Raw genomic sequence first — 20,063 nt, forward strand, 5'->3', positions numbered from 1 at the left:
ACTTCTAGGGATTTGGGTTGTGTACCCCCTCCCCCCCATATGCTGCTGCTTTGGGATATAGTTTATGGTGGAATCCCTCTAAACACATATCAGGTCCCTGGGGGGTTAGTTTCTGGTGGAATGTAATATTATGATGTTATGTGACAATGGCAAAGACTCACAAAAGAGCTGCTTTCTTTTAACACTGTACAAGGAAGCTAATGAGAAAAAGAACAAGGATATTTTATCTAAATCTACTGTCTCACTCTCTGCTTCCCTGCTGAGCTTCTGCCTATAACTGTCCCTAGACCCCTCCTAACTGACTTCTTGCTAATGAAATATTACACAACCTCCCAATGAGGAACTGTTTGGATCCAGTTTCATGAATCTACATTCTGTCCTCCCCAAAATATATTATGAAACACCATGTGCAAACTTTCCATTAATAGGAAAAAGTCAAAAGGGTTTCATTTGAGATTCCTCTTTTGTCCAGTGTGTTCTAGTTAGCAAAATTTGGAATATTCAGTAAGGGAGCAAGTACCATTGCATGAAGGCCTTAAAACTGCCTACGAGGGAAAAAAAAGGGAAAGACAACTTGGAAAAGTGTATAGAAATGATACATTCATTTAGTGTAGAACTTACTGTCTGTCTTTCCTTTCAACTTGTCTGCCTGTCAGTGTTTAGACAGAAGTCATGTGAGCTTTTGAGCTGCAGGGACTGAGATAGAGGAGAATGTGTGCGTTAATGCAGAGTGCTACTGGAGACCTGGCAGAGTGAGAGTGAGACAGAGAGTGTGTGTAAAAGGGGGAAGTGCTGGGAGTTGTAGCAGCAGCAGCTGCTGCCACCTCGGAGCTAAAGATTCGGATTCAGCTCCATCTCCAGCACGTTTTCAGCTCTCCAGAGGCATAGATGCTCCAGGTTCAAAAGTCCTAGAAGATCAGTGACACCTCCAAGAGCTGAAAGGATGCTTCTTTACTACTCCTAACAGCATTTGGGGACTCTGCTCCTTTTTCAGGACTGAAAGAGGTAATTATTGAAATTTCGTTGATCTCATTTAAAGGTGTCACATCTGAATGTGGAAAAAACTCAGGGCAGAAAAGCACACCTTCGTGGTGAAGGGGGTGGATTTCCCCCCACCCCCTTTTCATTGTAGTCAAGGCAGTAAGAACATCTAGAGATTAAGACACTGTTTGACTTAAAAAAATGTGGAGGGAGGGGGAAACCAGAGGAGTGGAACTGAGCCGTTTCTAAATTGTTATGGTCTCTCTTCTGTTTTGTTCCTAATGTGTAATCTCTAAGTGGAGGAAACTTTAGCCATGCATCTCATAGAGCATTTACCAGCACTTACCTCTTATATTAAACAATGATGAGATTTTAAAATATTGCATTTAATTAAATGGGATTTATTTAAACCTCTGCTTATTAAAATATCCCCCTCCCCACCATTGACCCTCCCATCCCCCCCACACATGATTTTGAAATGCAGGTCTGTTTGAATGGAAAGTTTGCACAGTGTGTTTCATTCTCTCTCTTCTCTTTCAAGCCTATTTGCCTTCTGCTGTCTCCATCCTTGTCCCATCCTCCTCTCTGCTTGTGGTAACAATGGACCCTATGGAGCCCCCCGTGCACATTTTCCGTGAGGAGCCACCCTCCACCTGCTCTCCAGGTCCCTGCCTCCTCCCCAGCAGCAGCAGCTGGCTCCTGGACTGGGCCGAATATGGCAACAATGCCAGTGGTGGCTTTGAAGACCTGCAGCAGAACCATACCAACATTTCCCCAGCTATCCCCATTATCATCACTGCTGTCTACTCTGTGGTCTTTGTGGTTGGCTTGGTGGGCAACTCTCTGGTCATGTTTGTCATCATAAGGTAAGGGATCTTGGGGAGAACTGTTTGGCTTTTGAGTACCACACTAAGGAGGCTTCAAATGATACCCCATTGGAAGGGATATAAAGGAAGGGGTGGGGAGAAAGCTCTTTGGGAGATATAAGTGCATATCCTAGGAACCATAGGGAAGTGACTGAGCTGAGTCCAAGTGCTAGTTGTTAGCTATTTACATTTTTGACTTTTGCCTGGGAGTACCACTAGAAACCCAAAGGAGAAATGGATTAGAAAGTTATAAATTCTGTAGCCTGTGAGTTGGAGGAGAGAAGGTGCTGCCTGGCTGTGTACTGGAAATGTGTGGATAGACCCCCCGCAAGGATCAGAAGCAGTTAATGTTATAGAAAACGATGAACTAGTATAAGGAAACTTCTTCTGCAAGGCATCCTTTTCCTGGGCAAGGCACCCTAAAAGAAGGGAATTGTTTATGGTTCCAGTATGCATTATCGTATTATCATATTATCTTTTACTGACTTTTTTTTAAGATAAAGACTTCATAAAAAATTGGAAATTCTGAATATAAAGATGGGAGAGCTTTTTCTTTAAATTAGGCTATTATGATAATTTCCAGGATTAAATGCCATTATTGTTTTTAGGCCTGATAAAATCAAAGTAAGCATTGTTAGGGGTTGCTTTTCATATTCCAAATGACAGGAGAAAAGAGATTTATTTGCACTAATTGGTGTTCATGCTAAACAGCTCATTTAAATGCACTCATATTTACACTTGTATATTGATGTATATCTTTAATCCCCTGGAAATGATGCGGTGTGATTTTTTTTTTCTCTCTATTTTTATAATTTCCCTGTGCAATTACTGTATCAAAGTATGCCATATAGTGCAGCTCAGACGGTTTATAGCTCAATTCTCTGTGAGTGAAATCACTCAACCGTTTGGTCTCCTGCTTCATAATGTATTTGAATCCTGCAATAAACACTGTGCAGTTCACTTTCTGGAGCATTTTAGTGCTTGAGTAAAATAAGTCCATATATGAAAATTAAGCTGACATGAATTCAAAAGGTTCTGGTGAAGAAAACTGGCCTCGTTTGGGTCAAGCAGTTCCAAAATGAGGAAAAAATGTCAAGATTGACTCAGATTGAAGTTAAGTGGAAGACAATGTAGTTGTTATTTCCAATGTACTTTAGGAGAAACACTTACTATCAGGTGAAGCCCCTTGAAAATAAAAATAAAATCCCTTTAAAAAATCAACACAGTAAATAAGATGCCTGTTTGTCAATGTGAAATAATTAGTTTGCTCCAGGCTGCAAATTTTATACTGCTACCTGCTATCTACTTTGTCCTTTACATACAATAGAAAATAAAATCCCTAATGTATAGGGAGAACTGAGTGTTTCCTTGACACACCCTCAGTCATAAGGGGAGAACTTCTTTAAGCTGTCAGTCTAATAGTGACAATTAACTAGATGGGCAGGCAAAATAAACTCAGAGCCTCAACCCTGAAAGCAAGCTAATATGTATTATACTGGCTTGTGTGTATTTCCTCTTTCCCTCTTACTTCTTCCCTCCTGAGATTTTTTTTTTCCTGGCATCCCCTGCTAGTTATGCATTTCTTTCTGTTCTCCACCCCAGCTCTTTTGTTGCTCTTTCCTCTTTGTGTCTCCCCTACCTATATTTCTACATGGAAAACCCTGAGATTGTTCACAATATCTTTCCCCTTCCCCTCCCCTTATTTTTCTGTGGCAAATGGTTTAAATGTTCTGACATTTAGAATATATAAAATATATAATAAACCCTAATTTGAAATATTCCAATTGCTGTTGCATTGAGTGTCTCTATCTGATTTTTCATAATCCAGTGAAAAATATATTTTATATGTTGCAACAAACTCCTTTTCTCCACAAACACCAGCTCTGTGGGAAGCTTTGGAGAAAGCGGCGTGGGAGAGTCATTTCCCTCTGCCATTTCATTTCTTTATTCTTCTCCTTTCCCTGCTGCCCCTAGTAGTCTCGAGGGAGAGGATGATGGCATTGTTGCTACTCTTTTTTTTTTTTTTTTTTTTTTTACTCCCCAGACATGTGGGGGAATTCATGTGATGTCCCTCACTGCTGTTTCTACTCCGTACAATCCCTTCAGGCTAATGCTGCTGTTCCCTTCCTAACATCAGTACTGTTGCTAGGCATTGATGCTGAGATGGGGAGACTCCGGCTTACTACTTTTTTAGCTCTTCAGGTAATCAGTTGCCTAAAGGAGGCGGGGCTTTAAATAAGACACCTAATGTCATGAGACTCATGATAAGATTGTGAAAGTTGGCAATATTGTATCACATGCAGGAGACGAACAGAAGTATCGGGGGACCTGCGGAAGGGCAGAAGAAGTGAGGAGAAGTCTGGAGGGCTCCATAAACCAGCTAACATCCAGCCAAAAGCTGCAGAGTAGACAGGTCTGCCCTATTCCTCACCCCTCTTGGAGCTGTCAAAACAGCTTTTTGCTAAACCACATAGAAAAGGAGGTGTCTCTTAAGCTGATTTTCCTGACACAAAAAGACTGACTTAATTGGCTTATGAGCAGACTGGGATGAAACTGAGACTTTGATTCACTAGCTGTCTTCTCCCCCTCCCTTCTAGATGGCCAAATGGGGAAGAATATCTAGTCAAGCTCTCCAGAGAATGTTCGTTCTGTTTCATGCAAACTTCTGAGGTTTTGAAATTTGTCTTTGTGCCAATGTGGAACAAAACCAAAACCTTTCAAAAATTTTAGTGAAGTGGAATTTTGTTTAAAAGTCCATTGTTGGATCAAAAAGTTTGGGTTTTTTATTTGACTTTCTCTCTCTCATGTGCATCCGCCCCAGACCTGAGAAACTTTCTCATTTAAAATTTCATCAAAATGCATCTGTGAAATATTTATTTTTTAATTTTGGCATTTTTCATCAGTAACAACAATAAAAAGACACAGTTTTGTCAAAAAAAATTCCAGGCAGCTCTAATATGTAGCTGTTGTCCCTGACTTAGACCTGTAGTGTCTGAACTGACTGGTGGTCTGGATTAGGCCTCTGGTCAGTAAATTCAGACTTTCAAAGACTTCTGCCTGAGCACCAGCTGTTCAGAGGGCTATAGTAACACTGGAGGGAAACGAAGTTTACCTCTCCAGAGCAGGGAGGGGGAGAGAGAGCAAGTCCTCACCTGGGGACTACATCCCCCCATGAGAGAAAAGGGAGGAATGAGAAGAGAACTCTTTAACTGCATCCCCTTGGAGATAGGACCAAAGATGAAGAGAGAGAAGTAGAGAAGAGCCCTACCTCAAGAGACAACAATGAGAAAGGAAAAAAGAACTAAGGGGCAAAGACAGAGTGAGGAGAAAACACCTACCACGTGGGAGATTCTTACTCTGTGAGAAGAGAGTGGGAGAAAGATAAAAGAACCCCTGATGGTGGTGGGAGGAAAGGGGAGAAATGAGAATCCACACCTGCAGGCCCATCACCAGGGAGGATAAAAGAGAGAGCTTCTGTTTTTGTGGTGAAGGGGATTGGGGAAAAGAAAGGGTGGGGGAAAGAATGAAAAGAGGAGCGAGAGAAAGCAGACATCCAATGAGGCCCTCATCAACGGGGGAGCCTGTAGAAAAAAGGGGAGAAGAGGTAGGTGGTGAGAATCAATGGGGAGGGAAAGAGGAGTGAATCTCCACTTCAATAGATAAGGAAGGGACAGTGGAGAAAAAGGTGGAAGAAAAGGCACTATAGGGAGTAGAACTGGAAACAGGATAAAGATACCTAGGCTTCCTCAATAACACCACATTCAAAGGGGAGGTGTGGGCACAGAATGCACAAAATAAGTGAAGTCTAGTCACTGGTGCCTTAAGGGAAGAGAGAAAGAAAGGAGGTTGTCTTCTGTGACTGGCCCTGAAGGGAGAGGGCAACTGGAGAAAAGGAGATGTCTGTGGCAGGCTCTACAAACAGCTAAACCCCAGTTAGACTGCCTGGAGAGACTGGGAATAAGGATCCAGCCTGTGGAGAACCAAATTGAGGGAGGAGCTCTAGGGAGGAAGCCCCAAGAGTCAATGACTTGGGTAGAAGCTGGGCCAACAGGAAGAATGTACAGAGAATCAGTACTTGGTCTACACTATGAGTTTCAACACAGTGCTGCGTGAAACTTAAGGAGCTGAGACAAGCGTACCAGAAAGCCAAAGAATCAAATGGACGCTCACGGAGGGAGGGAGGGGCGGCTGACGACTGTAGCTATCCCACAGTTCCCGCACTCTCCGAAAACCATTTGAATTCTCGGTTGAGCTCCCAGTGCCAGAAGGGTGAAAAACATAGTCGCGGGTGGTTCAGGGTATATGTCATCAGGCCCCCACCCCTCCCGTGAAAGCAAAGGGAAAAAATTGTTTCTCGCCTTTTTTTCACTGTCCCTGTATGGGTATGTCTACACTACGAAATTAGGTCGAATTTATAGAAGCCGGTTTTATAGAAATCGGTTGTATACAGCCGCTTGTGTGTGTCCCCACATAAAATGCTCTAAGTGCATGAAGTCGGCGGACCGCGTCCACAGTACCGAGGCTAGCTTCGACTTCCGGAGCGTTGCACTATGGGTAGCTGTCCCACAGTTCCCGCAGTCTCCGCCACCCATTGGAATTCTGGGTTGAGATCCCAATGCCTGAATGATGCAAAACAGTGTCGCGGGGGGTTCTGGGTACATGTCGTCAGGCACCTCCCCCTCCGACAGAGCAACGGCAGACAATTGATTTGCGCCTTTTTACCTGGGTTTCCTGTGCAGACAACATACCACGCCAAGCATGGAGCCCGCTCAGCTCAGCTCACCATCACCATATGTCCTCTGGGTGCAGGCAGACATGGTGCTGCATTGCTACTCAGCAGCAGCTAATTGCCTTTTGGCAGTAGACGGTGAAGTATGACTGGTAGCCTTCATCGGCGATCTGGGTGCTGGCAGACGTGGGGCTCGCAGACGTGGGGCTGCATTGCACACAACAGCAGCCCCTTGCCTTTTGGTAGAAGATGGTATATTACAACTGGTATCCGTCGTCATCGTACTGCAGTGGCTGTCAATCATGGGCACCTGGGCAGTCTTGACGATGATGGCTATCAGTCGTAGTATGCTATTTTCTGCCAAGCACCCAGAAGATGCTGAGGGCTATCAGTCATGCTGCAACGTTGTCTGCCAGCTTAAGATGTAAAAAATAGATTTGTTCTGTATTCATTTGCTTCCCCCTCCCTCCATGAAATCAACGGCCTGCTAAACCCAGGGTTTTGAGTTCAATCTTTGGGGGGGTGGGCATTCTGTGTGACAGTTGTTCGTGTTTCTCCCTGATGCACAGCCACCTTTGTTGATTTTAATTCCCTGTACCTGTACGCCATGTCGTCACTCACCCCTCCCTCCCTCCGTCCGTCAGATACTAGTTTCATGCCTTTTTTCAGACCAGACGCCATAGCACTGGGATCATGGAGCCCGCTCAGATCACTGCGGCAATTATGAGCACTGTGAACACCATGCGCATTGTCCTGGAGTATATGCAGAGCCAGGACATGCCAAAACAAAACCAGGACCAGCCGAGGAGGCGATTGCAGTGCGGCGACGAGAGTGATGAGGACATTGATATGGACATAGACCTCTCACAAAGTACAGGCCCCAGCAATGTGCAAATCATGGTGTTACTAGGGCAGGTTCATGCTGTGGAACGCCGATTCTGGGCCCGGGAAACAAGCACAGACTGGTGGGACTGCATCGTGCTGCAGGTGTGGGACGATTCCCAGTGGCTGCGAAACTTTCGCATGCGTAAGGGCACTTTCATGGAACTTTGTGACTTGCTTTCCCCTGCCCTGAAGCGCCAGAATACCAGGATGAGAGCAGCCCTCACAGTTGAGAAGCGAGTGGCGATAGCCCTGTGGAAGCTTGCAAAGCAAGACAGCTACCGGTCAGTCAGGAATCAATTTGGAGTGGGCAAATCTACTGTGGGGGCTGCTGTGATCCAAGTTGCCAGGGCAATGAAAGACCTGGTGATATCAAGGGTAGTGACACTGGGAAACGTGCAGGCCATAGTGGATGGCTTTGCTGCAATGGGATTCCCAAACTGTGGTGGGGAGATAGATGGAACCCATATTCTTATCTTGGCACCGGAGCACCGGAGCACCAAGCCACCAAGTACATAAACCGCAAGGGGTACTTTTCAATGCTGCTGCAAGCCCTGGTGGATCACAAGGGACATTTCACCAACATCAACATGGAATCGCTGGGAAAGGTACATGATGCTCGCGTCTTCAGGCACTCTGGTCTGTTTCGAAAGCTGGAGGAAGGGACTTTCTTCCCGGACCAGAAAATAACCATTGGGGATTTTGAAATGTCTATAGTTATCCTTGGGGACCCAGCCTACCCCTTAATGCCATGGCTCATGAAGCCATACACAGGCAGCCTGGACAGTAGTCAAGACCTGTTCAACTACAGGCTGAGCAAGTGCCGAATGGTGGTGGAATGTGCATTTGGACATTTAAAAGCGCGCTAGCGCAGCTTACTGACTCACTCAGACCTCAGCGAAAAAAATATCCCCATTATTATTGCTGCTTGCTTTGCGCTCCACAATATCTGTGAGAGTAAGGGGGAGACATTTATGGCGGGGTGGGAGGTTGAGGCACATCGCCTGGCCGCTGATTATGCGCAGCCAGACACCAGGGCGGTTAGAAGAGCACAGCGGGGCGCGGTACGCATCAGCGAAGCTTTGAAAACGAGTTTTGTGACTGGCCAGGCTACGGTGTGAAACTTCTGTTTGTTTCTCCTTGATGAACCCTCCGCCGCGCCCGCCCCCCCCCCAACCCGGTTCACTCTACTTCTCTGTAAACCAACCAACCCACCCTCCCCTCCCCCTTCGAGCACCACTTGCAGAGGCAATAAAGTCATTGTTACTTCACATTCATGCATTCTTTATTAATTCATCACACAACTAGGGGAATAATTGCCAAGGTAGCCTGGGATGGGTGCGGGAGGAGGGAAGGAAAAGGACACATTGCAGTTTAAAACTTTAACTCTTATTGAAGGCCAGCCTTCTGATGCTCGGGCAATCATCTGGGGTGGAGTGACTGGGTGGCCGGAGGCCCCCCCACCGTGTTCTTGGGCGTCTGGGTGAGGAGGCTATGGAACTTGGGGAGGAGGGCTGTTGGTTACACAGGGGCTGTAGCGGCGGTCTCTGCTCCTGCTGCCTTTCCTGCAGCTCAACCATACGCTGGAGCATATCAGTTTGATGCTCCAGCACCCGGAGCATCAACTCTTGCCTTCCGTCAGCAAGCTGACACCACCTATCATCTTCAGACCGCCACTTGCTCTGTTCATCCCGCGATTCAGCCCGCCACCTCTCCTCTCGTTCATACTGTGCTTTTCGGTAGTCTGACATTGACTGCCTGCACGCATTCTGCTGTGCTCTTTCAGCATGGAAGGACATCTGGAGCTCCGTGAGCATGTCATCCCGAGTCCCCTGTTTTCTCCTTCTAATCTTCACTAGCCTCTGTGAAGGAGAAACATTTGCAGCTGGTGGAGGAGAAGGGAGAGGTGGTTAAAAAAGACACATTTTAGAGAACAATGGGTACACTCTTTCACGTTAAATTTTCCTGTTCACATTACACAGCACATGTGCTTTCATTACAAGGTCGCATTTTTCCTCTTATATTGAAGGCATGCTGGTTCGGTGTGAGAGATCATTCACACAGTGCCAGGCAACAGAATTCAGCTTGCAGGCAGCCATGGTAAGCGACAATCTTTTGGCCTTTTTCACCTTCTTAATATGTGGGAATGGTTTCAAACAGTAGTGCTCTCATTTCCCATACCAAGCACCCATTGGGTTGGCCATTTAAAATGGGTTTGCAATGTAAAAGGAGGGGCTGCGGTTCCCGGGTTAACATGTAGCACAAACCCAACTGACCCCCTCCCCCCCACACTCAATTCTCTGGGATGATCACTTCATCCCTCCCACCGCACCGCGTGCCTAACAGCGGGGAACATTTCTGTTCAGCCGAGCAGGAACGGGCACCTCTGTATGTCCTCTTAATAAAATCACCCCATTTCAACCAGGTGACCGTGAATGATATCACTCTCCTGAGGATAACAAAGAGCGATAAGGAATGGATGTTGTCTGCATGCCAGCAAACACCGGGACCATACGCTGCCATGCTTTGTTATACAATGATTCCAGACTACGTACTACTGGCCTGGCATGGTAAAGTACCATGGCGGACGGGATAAGGCAGCCCTCCCCAGAAACCTTTTGCAAAGGCTTTAGGAGTACATAAAGGAGAGCTTTCTGGAGATGTCCCTGGAGGATTTCTGCTCCATCCCCATACACGTTAACAGACTTTTCCAGTAGCTGTACTGGCCGCGATTGCCAGGGCAAATTAATCATTAAACACGCTTGCTTTTAAACCATGTGTAATATTTACAAAGGTAAACTCACCTGAGGTCCCCAGTGTGCCCTCAGGGTCTGGGAGCATGTCTTGGGTGAGTTCGGGGGTTACTGGCTCCAGGTCCAGGGTGATAAACATATCCTGGCTGTTGGGGAAACCGGTTTCTCCGCTTCCTTGCTGCTGTGAGCTATCCACATTATCTTCATCCTCCTCTTCCTCGTACCCTGAACCCTCTTCCCTGTGTGTTTCTCCAGTGAAGGAGTCATAGCACACGGTTGGGGTAGTGGTGGCTGCACCCCCTAGCATGGCATGCAGCTCCGCGTAGAAACGGCATGTTTGCGGCTCTGCCCCGGACCTTCCGTTTGCCTCTCTGGCTTTGTGGTAGGCTTGCCTTAGCTCCTTAATTTTCACGCGGTACTGCTATGCGTCCCTGTTATGGCCTCTGTCCTTCATGGCCTTGGAGACCTTTTCTAATATTTTGCCATTTCTTTTACGGCTACGGAGTTCAGCTAGCACTGATTCATCTCCCCATATGACGAGCCGATCCCGTACCTCCCGTTTCGTCCATGCTGGAGCTCTTTTGCGATCCTGATGAGCTCTGTGTGGTCACCTATGCTCTCCACGCTAGGCAAACAGGAAATGAAATTCAAACGTTCGCGGGGCTTTTCCTGTCTACCTGGTCAGTGCATCTGAGTTGAGAGTGCTGTCCAGAGCGCTCACAATGAAGCACTGTGGGATAGCTCCCAGAGGCCAATAACGTTGAATTCCGTCCACACTACCCCAATTCCGACCCGCTAAGGCCGATTTTATCGCTAATCCCCTCGTCGGAGGTGGAGTAAAGAAACCGGTTTAAAGGGTCCCTTAAGTCGAAAGAAAGGGCTTCGTCGTGTGAACGTGTCCAGGCTTAATTCGATTTAACACTGCTAAAGTTGACCTAAACTCGTAGTGTAGACCAGGCCTAAGTCTACTGGATGTTGCTGGCAGATGCGGTGCTGCAGCGCTACACAGCAGCATCCCCTTGCCTTGCCTTGCGGACGGCAGACAGTACAGTATGACTGGTAACCATCATTGTCGTCCCGTGGGTGCTCCTGGCTGGCCTTGGTGAGGTCGGTCGGGGGCGCATGGACAAAAAAGGGAATGACTCCAGGTCATTCTCTTCTTTAAGTTTTGTGAAATGGAGATTCAGTCCTGCCTGGAATATCATGCCAGCTGGAGGCTTCTGCCTCAGGCTGCTCTCCCAGCCGGCAGCACCGCACGGTCGCACCTACCCCAGCCTACCCCTTGCTCCCAGGTCTCACAATCAGATACTTTTTGCTGCAAATAAAAAAATAAAGCTGCCGTTTAGAACTGTCCCCCAACATACATATCCTGGGACATTTTGTATTTTACCAGTGTCAACCAAAGGCCCACACACAAATGGAGATTCAGTCCTGCTTGTGCTTCTATCCTAGTGCTTATCACAGATTCCCATTTTCAGCATAGGCTGAGCAAGTGCAGAATGGTGGTTCACTGTAAGCCAACCGCCCTCCCCTCCCCCCCTTGATCTCTGCTTGCAGAGGCAATAAAGTCGGTGTTGTTTCAAATTCATGCATTCTTTATTACTTCATCACACAAAAGGGGGGATAACTGCCAAGGTAACCCGGGAGGGGTGGGGGAGGAGGAAAGCAATGGGTGGACTTGTTGTAGGGGCACCCCCTAGAATGGCATGCAGATCATCATTTCTGCGGGATGTCTGGGGCTCTGAGCCGGAGTGGCTGTTTGCCTCTCTGGTTCGTTAGTAGGCGTGCCTGATATTCTAGGCAGGACTGACTCTCCATTAGACAAAACTTAAAGAAGAGAATGACCTGGAGTCATTCCCATTTTTGTCCAGGCGCCCCCAACCGACCTCACCGAGGCTGGCCAGGAGCACCCATGACAGCAGCAGACGGTACGGTATGACTGGTAACAGTCTTTGCCAACTTGCAAAGGCAAGGGGATGCCGCTGTGTAGCGCTGCAGTACCGCATCTGTCAGCAGCATCCAGTAGACATACGGTGACAGTGAAAAAAGGCTGAACGGGCTTCATGGTTGCCATGCTATGGCGTCTGCCCGGGCAATCCAGGGAAAAGGGCACAAAATGATTGTCTGTCGTTGCTTTCACGGAGGGAGGATTGACTGACGACATTTACCTATAACCACCTGCGACAAATTTTTGGCCCCATCAGGCATTGGGATCTCAACCCAGAATTCCAATGGGCGGGGGAGACTGCGGGAACTATGGGATAGCTACCCACAGTGCAACACTCCAGAAGTCGACACTAGCCTTGGTACATGGACGCACACTGCCGAATTAATGTGCTTAGTGTGGCCGCATGCACTCTATACAATCGGTTGCCAAAAATCGAATTCTGTAAATTTGGAGTAATCCCGTAGTGTAGACATACCCTATGAGAAAGCAGGGTAGAAGAGTAGCTCAGGAAGGGTGGAAGACTCATTTCTTTTACATTTCCTTTGGGACTATTGTTTAAAATTATCAGCACCATGTTCTGAAAGAGATGATGGGCAAGGTGTTCTGGGGAGGCTGACCCTGCCACAGAGGCCGTATCAGAGCCTAGATAGCAGAGTAAAGAGAGACCCTTCATCACCATTGTAGGACTCTATATCCTACTGGTGGGAGGTTAGAAGTGGGAGAATGCCAACTCAGCCATTCCATCCCTGGTGGGGTGGGGGGTAGAAGTGACGTAGAAGATAGAAGAGGGAGCAAGAAGTCAGTGGTACTAGTGGAGAAGTGTGGCCTGGTGGATTGGGACGCCAGAGTCGAGCTGGGTGAAATTTTTCAACAAAAACTGTAGTTTGTTAGTTGAAAAATGCACTTTTGGGTCAACTAAATCTATTAGTGAATTCATGTTGAGTTTGCTGATTAATTTCAATTGAAGTTGAAATGGTCAAAATATTTCAGTAATGTTGAACCAAAACATTTCCTTTCAACCCAAACGTTTCCTTTTTTACTTTTATTTTGACAAAAACAAAGGAAAGGATTCATAAAATGACTGAGGCATAGGAAGCAACTGATCTCCCCTTATACACGTTAGCCTTGTCCCTTATAAATTTAGGGGTATATAGCTGGGTTGTGGGAGATCCAGGTTCAATTCCCTCTTCTGCCTGATGAGATAGAAGGATTTGAATGTGGGTCTCCTACATTGCAGAAGAATGCCCTAACCACTGGCTTATAGGATATTCTGACTTGGGGATTTCTCAATCTCTCCTCTTGAAGCTGTTCTGCTTTTTATAAATGATTAGTCACTGGAGCAAGGATTTAAACTGGGATCTTCCAAATCCCAGGTGAGTGCCCTAACCACTGGGCTAAAGTTTGAGGGAGTGGGTGGCACCATCACTGCTTCTCCTTCCTCCGGTCGTTTTATGAATCGTTTCCTTGGCTTTTGTCAGAATGCCTGAGGGTGAAACAACGTGAAATGTTTCCTTTTAACAGTACCAAAAGATTTTGTTTTGACTCAAAACTTTTCAATTTGTTGAAAAATGTCATTTTTGGTATGACCCAAAATTAAACTTTTGTTGATTTTTTTTTTTTTTTTAAATTGCCAGTAAACTGGAAAATCCATTATCTGCCCATCTCTCCTCTGGAGACCTGGTTCCTATTTCTGGCTCCGCCACTGACCTGGATCCTGAGCAAGTCATTTCACCTCCTTTTGCCTTAGTGTCCCCACCCATAAAAGGGTTCGAATATTTATCTCCCATGTAAAGTGTTTTGATATCAATGGATGAAAAGTGCTATATAGAATCTTGGTGGTATTATAAATTGTTGGGGTTCCTTCGAGAACTCTTTCACCCAGCTGCCCGAGAACTCAGTTCCACTCCACTCTTGTCACTCAGAATCATTTATCAGGCATACAGCTAATACAGCAACACAGCTTTTGGCATACAGCAAAGCTATGTTGAATTGATTAGACTCAAGCACAGGGGGTGGGTATCAGGTGTACCACACATCCAAAGTTACACAGAAAACATCTTCCTATATATATATTTACACATTACCTGACATATACTATACATCGCATTACACGTTTTGGGATTGACTTGGTTACTTTATAGAAAAGAATCCCTGTACCGCATGCTCTGTCCACGTACAACTTAGTTATTAACCTCATCAGAAACTTTTCTGATTGGCAGTTATAGCTGGTGTTTCATTTATTTTTTCCTTTAACTTAGCACTACAATTTATTATCTCCCTTTTCTGTGCCCAGGTTACATCCCTACCAGTACATTGAGAAGCTGTTAAGCCCTATTTCCTTTTAAGCGATTTTAATTAAATCATCCAGAGTTAAACAATTTAAATCAGATTGTCCCTGTGCCTGCACTTATCCCTTAACTTAATACTCTTTGCCTGAAAAGCTGTACTCACTAAATACAGTCCTTGAAGGATGGCTGCTTTTTACTTTGGATTTATGCAAAAAGGTAATAGACACTGTTTTCTTTCTTCCATTTAGTCTATTTCCTCCTCTACAACTCTGATTTCTTCTTTGTGCTTTTTTGTGTTCACCCTTCTGGGTAGCACATTTCATTTGTAAGTTTTAGCCACCAGAAATAATCTTTGTAAAATTGCTGCTGCATTGATCTGGACTCAGGATTCAAAACAAAACAAAACAAACAAAAAAACTAGATCCTATTTTTCCATGGTTGCCAATGGGTTCTATCTTTTGAAAATTTCAGTGGCACCCAACAGACCTTTGCTGTGCTCTTCAAATAATTTATTTATTTATGGCATTCAACGGAGCTCTGCTGTGCTCTGCTAAGCATTCTTTTTTTGTTTAATCTAATACCACTCTCTGGATTTCCTTTTTCACCCGAATACTTCTCTAGGGTTTACCCCTAGATTTAACTCACTTCTTCAGTGTGGGGCCTCATATTTAAACCTTTAAACCCTTCCAATGCAATTTCCCTTAATGCTAGGTTGCAACCCTCACACTAAGGGATGTATACATTATCTGCTCCAGATGAGGGGATCTGAGTCAGTGTACCATGGTGTTGGAGTTCCCCCGAGTCCTCTTGCACTCAGTTGTCCAAGAACTCCATTTTACTCCAGTCTCTTCACTTAGATTCCTTTATTTAGCATACAGCAAAGCTACACTGACTGGCTTAGACTCAAGCATGGGGGGAGGAGTGTAGGGCATACCACACATTCACAGTTAAATAGAAAATCTCTTCCTTTATATACGTTTACACACATTACGTTGCATTTACTATACATTGCATTACATATTTTGGGATTGGCTTGGTTACTTTGCAGAAACCAATCCCTTTACAGCATGCTCTGCCCACACACTGTCCATACACGATTTACTTTTCACCTCATCTTACATTCCAGGCCTTTTTTGTCTATTGTTATCTTGCCCATTATGAATGATTCCATGGGTGTTCCCCCTTATCTTAGGTAGTACAGACATTGTTTCCAATCTACTAATCCATTTACCTTCCTGATACGGTCTCCCAAGAAATGAGGCTTCACCCATGTCCAATTACTCATGTCAGGCCAGGCCTACATAAATCACTGAGCAATGTTTATATTACATTACAAGACTTGGTCTACACTCACCCCCCAAATTGAACTAAGGTACGCAACTTTAGCTACGTGAATAACGTAGCTGAAGTTCAAAGTACCTTAGTTCGATCTTACCTCGGTCCACACGCGGCAGGCAGGCTCCCCCGTCGACTCCACGGTACTCCTCTCATCTAGCTGGAGTACCGCAGTCGACGGCGAGCACTTCCGGGTTCGACTTATCGCGTCCAGACAAGACGCAATAAGTCGAACCCAGAACTTCGATTGCCAGCTGCCGAACTAGCGGCTGGGTGTAGACATACCCCAAGTGTCTATATTACATTTCTACAGCAAACCATTTTTGAGCTATGACAACATCAAAGACCTTAGAATATGCTTCTAAAAGGGAAAAACACATTTTTAAAATTTCATATGCAAACAGGCCTTGTCCCCTTCCACCAAAACTTTTCCTGCCTCCTGCAAATTCGACTCTGACTAGGGACTTCACAGGAAAAAATTCAGGCAAAATGGTGCTTTCTTGAGACAGCTGGAGGGGATGAAAAGGCGTATTTTTAATGGAAACTGAGTTACAACTTTAATTATGGAATTGCTATCACAGTGTTGTACACAGCCACCATGGGAGCTATGTGTCTGTTGTTTCACTCATTCTGGATTCACCTCTTCAATGTGCTCTGTCTTGATTGCCCCAGGAGGTCACCTACTTGGAAGAACTGCTGTCATCAAACTCCAAGACAGCCAATCCTGTATTTCTTTGAAAATTATTTAGCAAGCCTCCAGTGGTCTGAATAATTCTCTAGGATTAAAAACAGTTTTAACAACAGGCAGTGTCACAGCTATGTGCGTTCATTCCTAAGGGAAAAGAGGAGCTTGTACGGCTCTGGTTTGTCTAATGTCTTAGGGGGAAAAAAGCATCATTGAATTTAATGGCATCCTGTGTTACAGGAATACTCTATTAAGAAATGTCATAATGTAGTCAACTCTTTCTCAGATTACTTTTATGTGCTACTGCTATAAAGATATTCTTTGTCCCTTGTCAGTCTCTTACTACTTTTTTGTACTTTCATTAACTTGCGTGCCCCCCCATCCTCAAATGTTTCTCCATGCCTCCTGGGGGGGTACGGGCATGCCTCACAGTTTGGGGACCACTGTCCTCGGAGGTGGTGCTATTAATCCCATTTTACAGATGGGGAATTCGGGCCCAGAGAAGCTAAATTACTTGCTTAAGGGCACACAGAATGTCTATGATGGAGCAGGGACTTGAGCCAAGTCTCCCACATCCTAGTTTAATGATCTAACCACTGGATCCTTGGTGGAGCTGGGTGACACTTGGACTTCCAGTTTTGAAAGCCAGTATTTTGAAATTAATTCCGCATTGGAAAGAAAACAAGCATTTTGGAATTTTTCCATTAAAAAAAATAAAAAATTATCAATTCTAGGTCAACTGAAACATTCCATTTTGATGAAATTTAAATGTTTTCTTCCAATTTTGTCTTTTAAAATTGTTTTATTCTATTATAATTTATGACAGAATATAAAATTTGAAACAAAAATCATTTTGAAATGAAAAATCAAGATGTTCCATTCCAACAAGGTCGACCTATTGAAATGTTTAGTTTCAACTTTGTATACATCAAATTTTGTTGAAATTGACACATTGCCATGGAAAGTTTAGATATTAGATGAAATGACACTTTCTGATAGAAATGTTTTCTGCTGGACAATTTTTGACCAGCTCTACTCCTTGGCAAGTTACTTAGCCCCTCTGTGTCCAAGTTTTCCCATCTATAAAATGGAGATAATTCTTATTTATTTACCTAACTGTGGTGTACAGCCCATTGCCTTATTGTTTCAAACAAAGCTAACACCACATTTACTAGCACTCTCATTTGTTGAGTTGGAAAGGTGCCTTCCCAACAAACACGTGCATCAGACATGAGTGTACTGAGATAGCTTTGAGAGAAGAAACTTGGGCAAGGAAAAAGACTTTAATTCTTAGGATATATACATTGAGTGAGGATGGGAAAGGGAGGTCTTTGACAAAAGTGATTTCTGCACATAAAGAAAATGATTTAAAAAGGAAAGGAGGGAGAGAGCAAAAAGAGGCACAATGGATCTTTATGGCCCTGCTGGGAAGCCTTGTTTACTGCTCAAACCATCAAGTTTGGAATATTCTTCCTGGAGCCACAGGTTCAAATCTAGTCAGGTTCAGCCTTTCATTCTCGGGGGAAGGTAAAATGAGTTCCATACAGTTTACTATTTGGACCATTCAGACCAGGTCAATATGCCTCCTTTCCCCACCAACGATGCCCAATACTTAAACATACCCCTTTCCCAGCACTCCACCCCAAAGGTAAGCTTCTGGTTTACAGTTTAACTCTCTCAGGGGCATGCACCAGTGTGAAGCAATCAACACACACACACAGATACACACACACTTTGACAGCCTAACATCCTTTTATATCTATTTATATATATTTATATATGCATTTTATATTTAATCATGAATAGTACAGAACACACAAAACAGTCAACCATCCTAAATGCAATGTCCCTCACTAGCTCACCCTTCCCTTGGGAGTCCTTGGGGGAATCGCCTGTGTTCTGTCACTTAGGCAGGCAGGCAGGGTCCTCTGCCCCTTGCCTACTCCCTGCAGCAGCCTCCCTTATCTTAATTTGGTGCAAAATGGCTCTCCCCCAGTTCCCTCTGTGAGTCCCTTTATAGACGCCTCCTGAGGTCACCTGCTTCTTCAGTTCTGCCATTTGGTACTTTTTTCATTATTCCCAACCTGTTCCCCTCCTTCAGAGCAGAGGAGGAGGTGTCTTGTGCTATGTACTGCAAACCTATGGTCCAAAGGTGCTCTACTTTGCTCAGTGCTGATTGCTCACTATTGTCTCTGGCCTGGCAGAGACGTGACACAAACCTGCTAGCAGGGTGGATCCACATACATGACAGGCTTTTCTTTCCACAGTAATTTCATGACACAATTCATATAACCATTTCCAATTCAGAAGTTGTGCAGACAGAATCCCCAATTTGTCACAGCACATGCTGCGGGATTCTCAAAACCTAACCATACAACTAGGCTGGTAGATAGGAGCATAAATATCTATATGTAGTTTTGAGTGGGAATTTTCAAAGGTCCTTTTAAGTGTCTATTCTTAAAAATCTGACTACATAGGTAAGTGCACAGACAATGGGAGCGTCAGGTGCTCAGCACCTCTGAAAAGCAGGCCCTAGTTATCTCAAGTTGGACACAAGAGCTGGCATTGAAAACTGTGGCTTAAGTTATCAATCACATAGTTAAGTGCACAGACATTGAAGGCTAGTTTGGTCAGAAGCTGAGGGTACAAGAACAAGTGCCTGACAAGTTAATGGTGGGGTAGTTTGGTGGCACTCTGTTTCACTGCATAATTTACAGCTGAGTTTCCTGCTGCATGGACGTGCTACAAAATTAACTATGCCTTCCTTTATGTGTCACATGGTTTGTTGCATGTGTAGGAAAATGTCCACAGTTTACTTTTCTTAATTCTTATATGTTTAATCAGAAATGCTTAATGTCTTCAAAGTATTTTCTCCCAAATCTTGTGGAAGAGCTGCAGAAGACACCCCGAATCTGCTCTTGGATCAAGCACTCTTGGACAATGGTGAGCACCCTATGTATTATTACATTCCTGACCTTTGCTAAATGATTTGTATTGACAGTGGGAAAGAGGGGGCATTGCTTGCTGTTTGCTAGGCAGGTCATACAGTGATCCACATTATGTTGCCTTGCAGGTTGAGAGAGACAAAAAAATCTTCATTTCCCCTGAAGTCATCAGTGCATTCCTCATCATAACAGTGATGTTCTTCAATAACTTTTATGGAAGATCTTCAAAATATTCACTGGAACTATTCAAAAGAATATGTCCTGGGATTATCACCACTTGGAGAGGGATAGTGTCATGTGGTGGGGGCAGACAATACCAGGAACTGGCAAGTAATGTCAGCACTCATCTGGAGGATTTGCTCCTTTAATACCAGAAGTTTGGAGACATTTCAAAATCAGGATCAATGATCTGCCACTCATTAGCTGATTCACTTTCCCCCCTCTTCCTTCCTCTTTCATCTATCCCACTTTGTCTTCAGCTGTCAGGGAAAACTCCAGATTCCATGTAAGCAGCTGATTGGGACTGTTCTACATAGCTGCTTCCATGGGTCTTGCCCATGGACAGATACCTCATAAAGTCCAACTTTTCTTTCTTAAATGAATTGTTTTTGAGGAACCATTCCTGGATGGAATCCCCTTTCTATATGCACT

General features: G+C 44.8%; 1 protein-coding gene across 1 annotated transcript in view; it reads left to right on the forward strand.

The window, feature by feature from the left end:
* The first annotated feature begins 825 nt into the window (after positions 1 to 825).
* OPRK1 (opioid receptor kappa 1) overlaps positions 826 to 20,063 on the forward strand; it is a 43,771-nt gene continuing 24,533 nt past the window's right edge. The window contains exons 1-2 of the mRNA XM_054020917.1: positions 826 to 1,005; positions 1,523 to 1,847. Coding sequence (XP_053876892.1) covers positions 1,582 to 1,847 — 266 coding nt within the window. The 5' untranslated portion in view covers positions 826 to 1,005; positions 1,523 to 1,581. The remainder of the gene's footprint in view (positions 1,006 to 1,522; positions 1,848 to 20,063) is intronic.

This window comes from Malaclemys terrapin, chromosome 2 (assembly GCF_027887155.1).
Source record: "Malaclemys terrapin pileata isolate rMalTer1 chromosome 2, rMalTer1.hap1, whole genome shotgun sequence".
NCBI classification, from domain to species: Eukaryota; Metazoa; Chordata; order Testudines; family Emydidae; genus Malaclemys; species Malaclemys terrapin.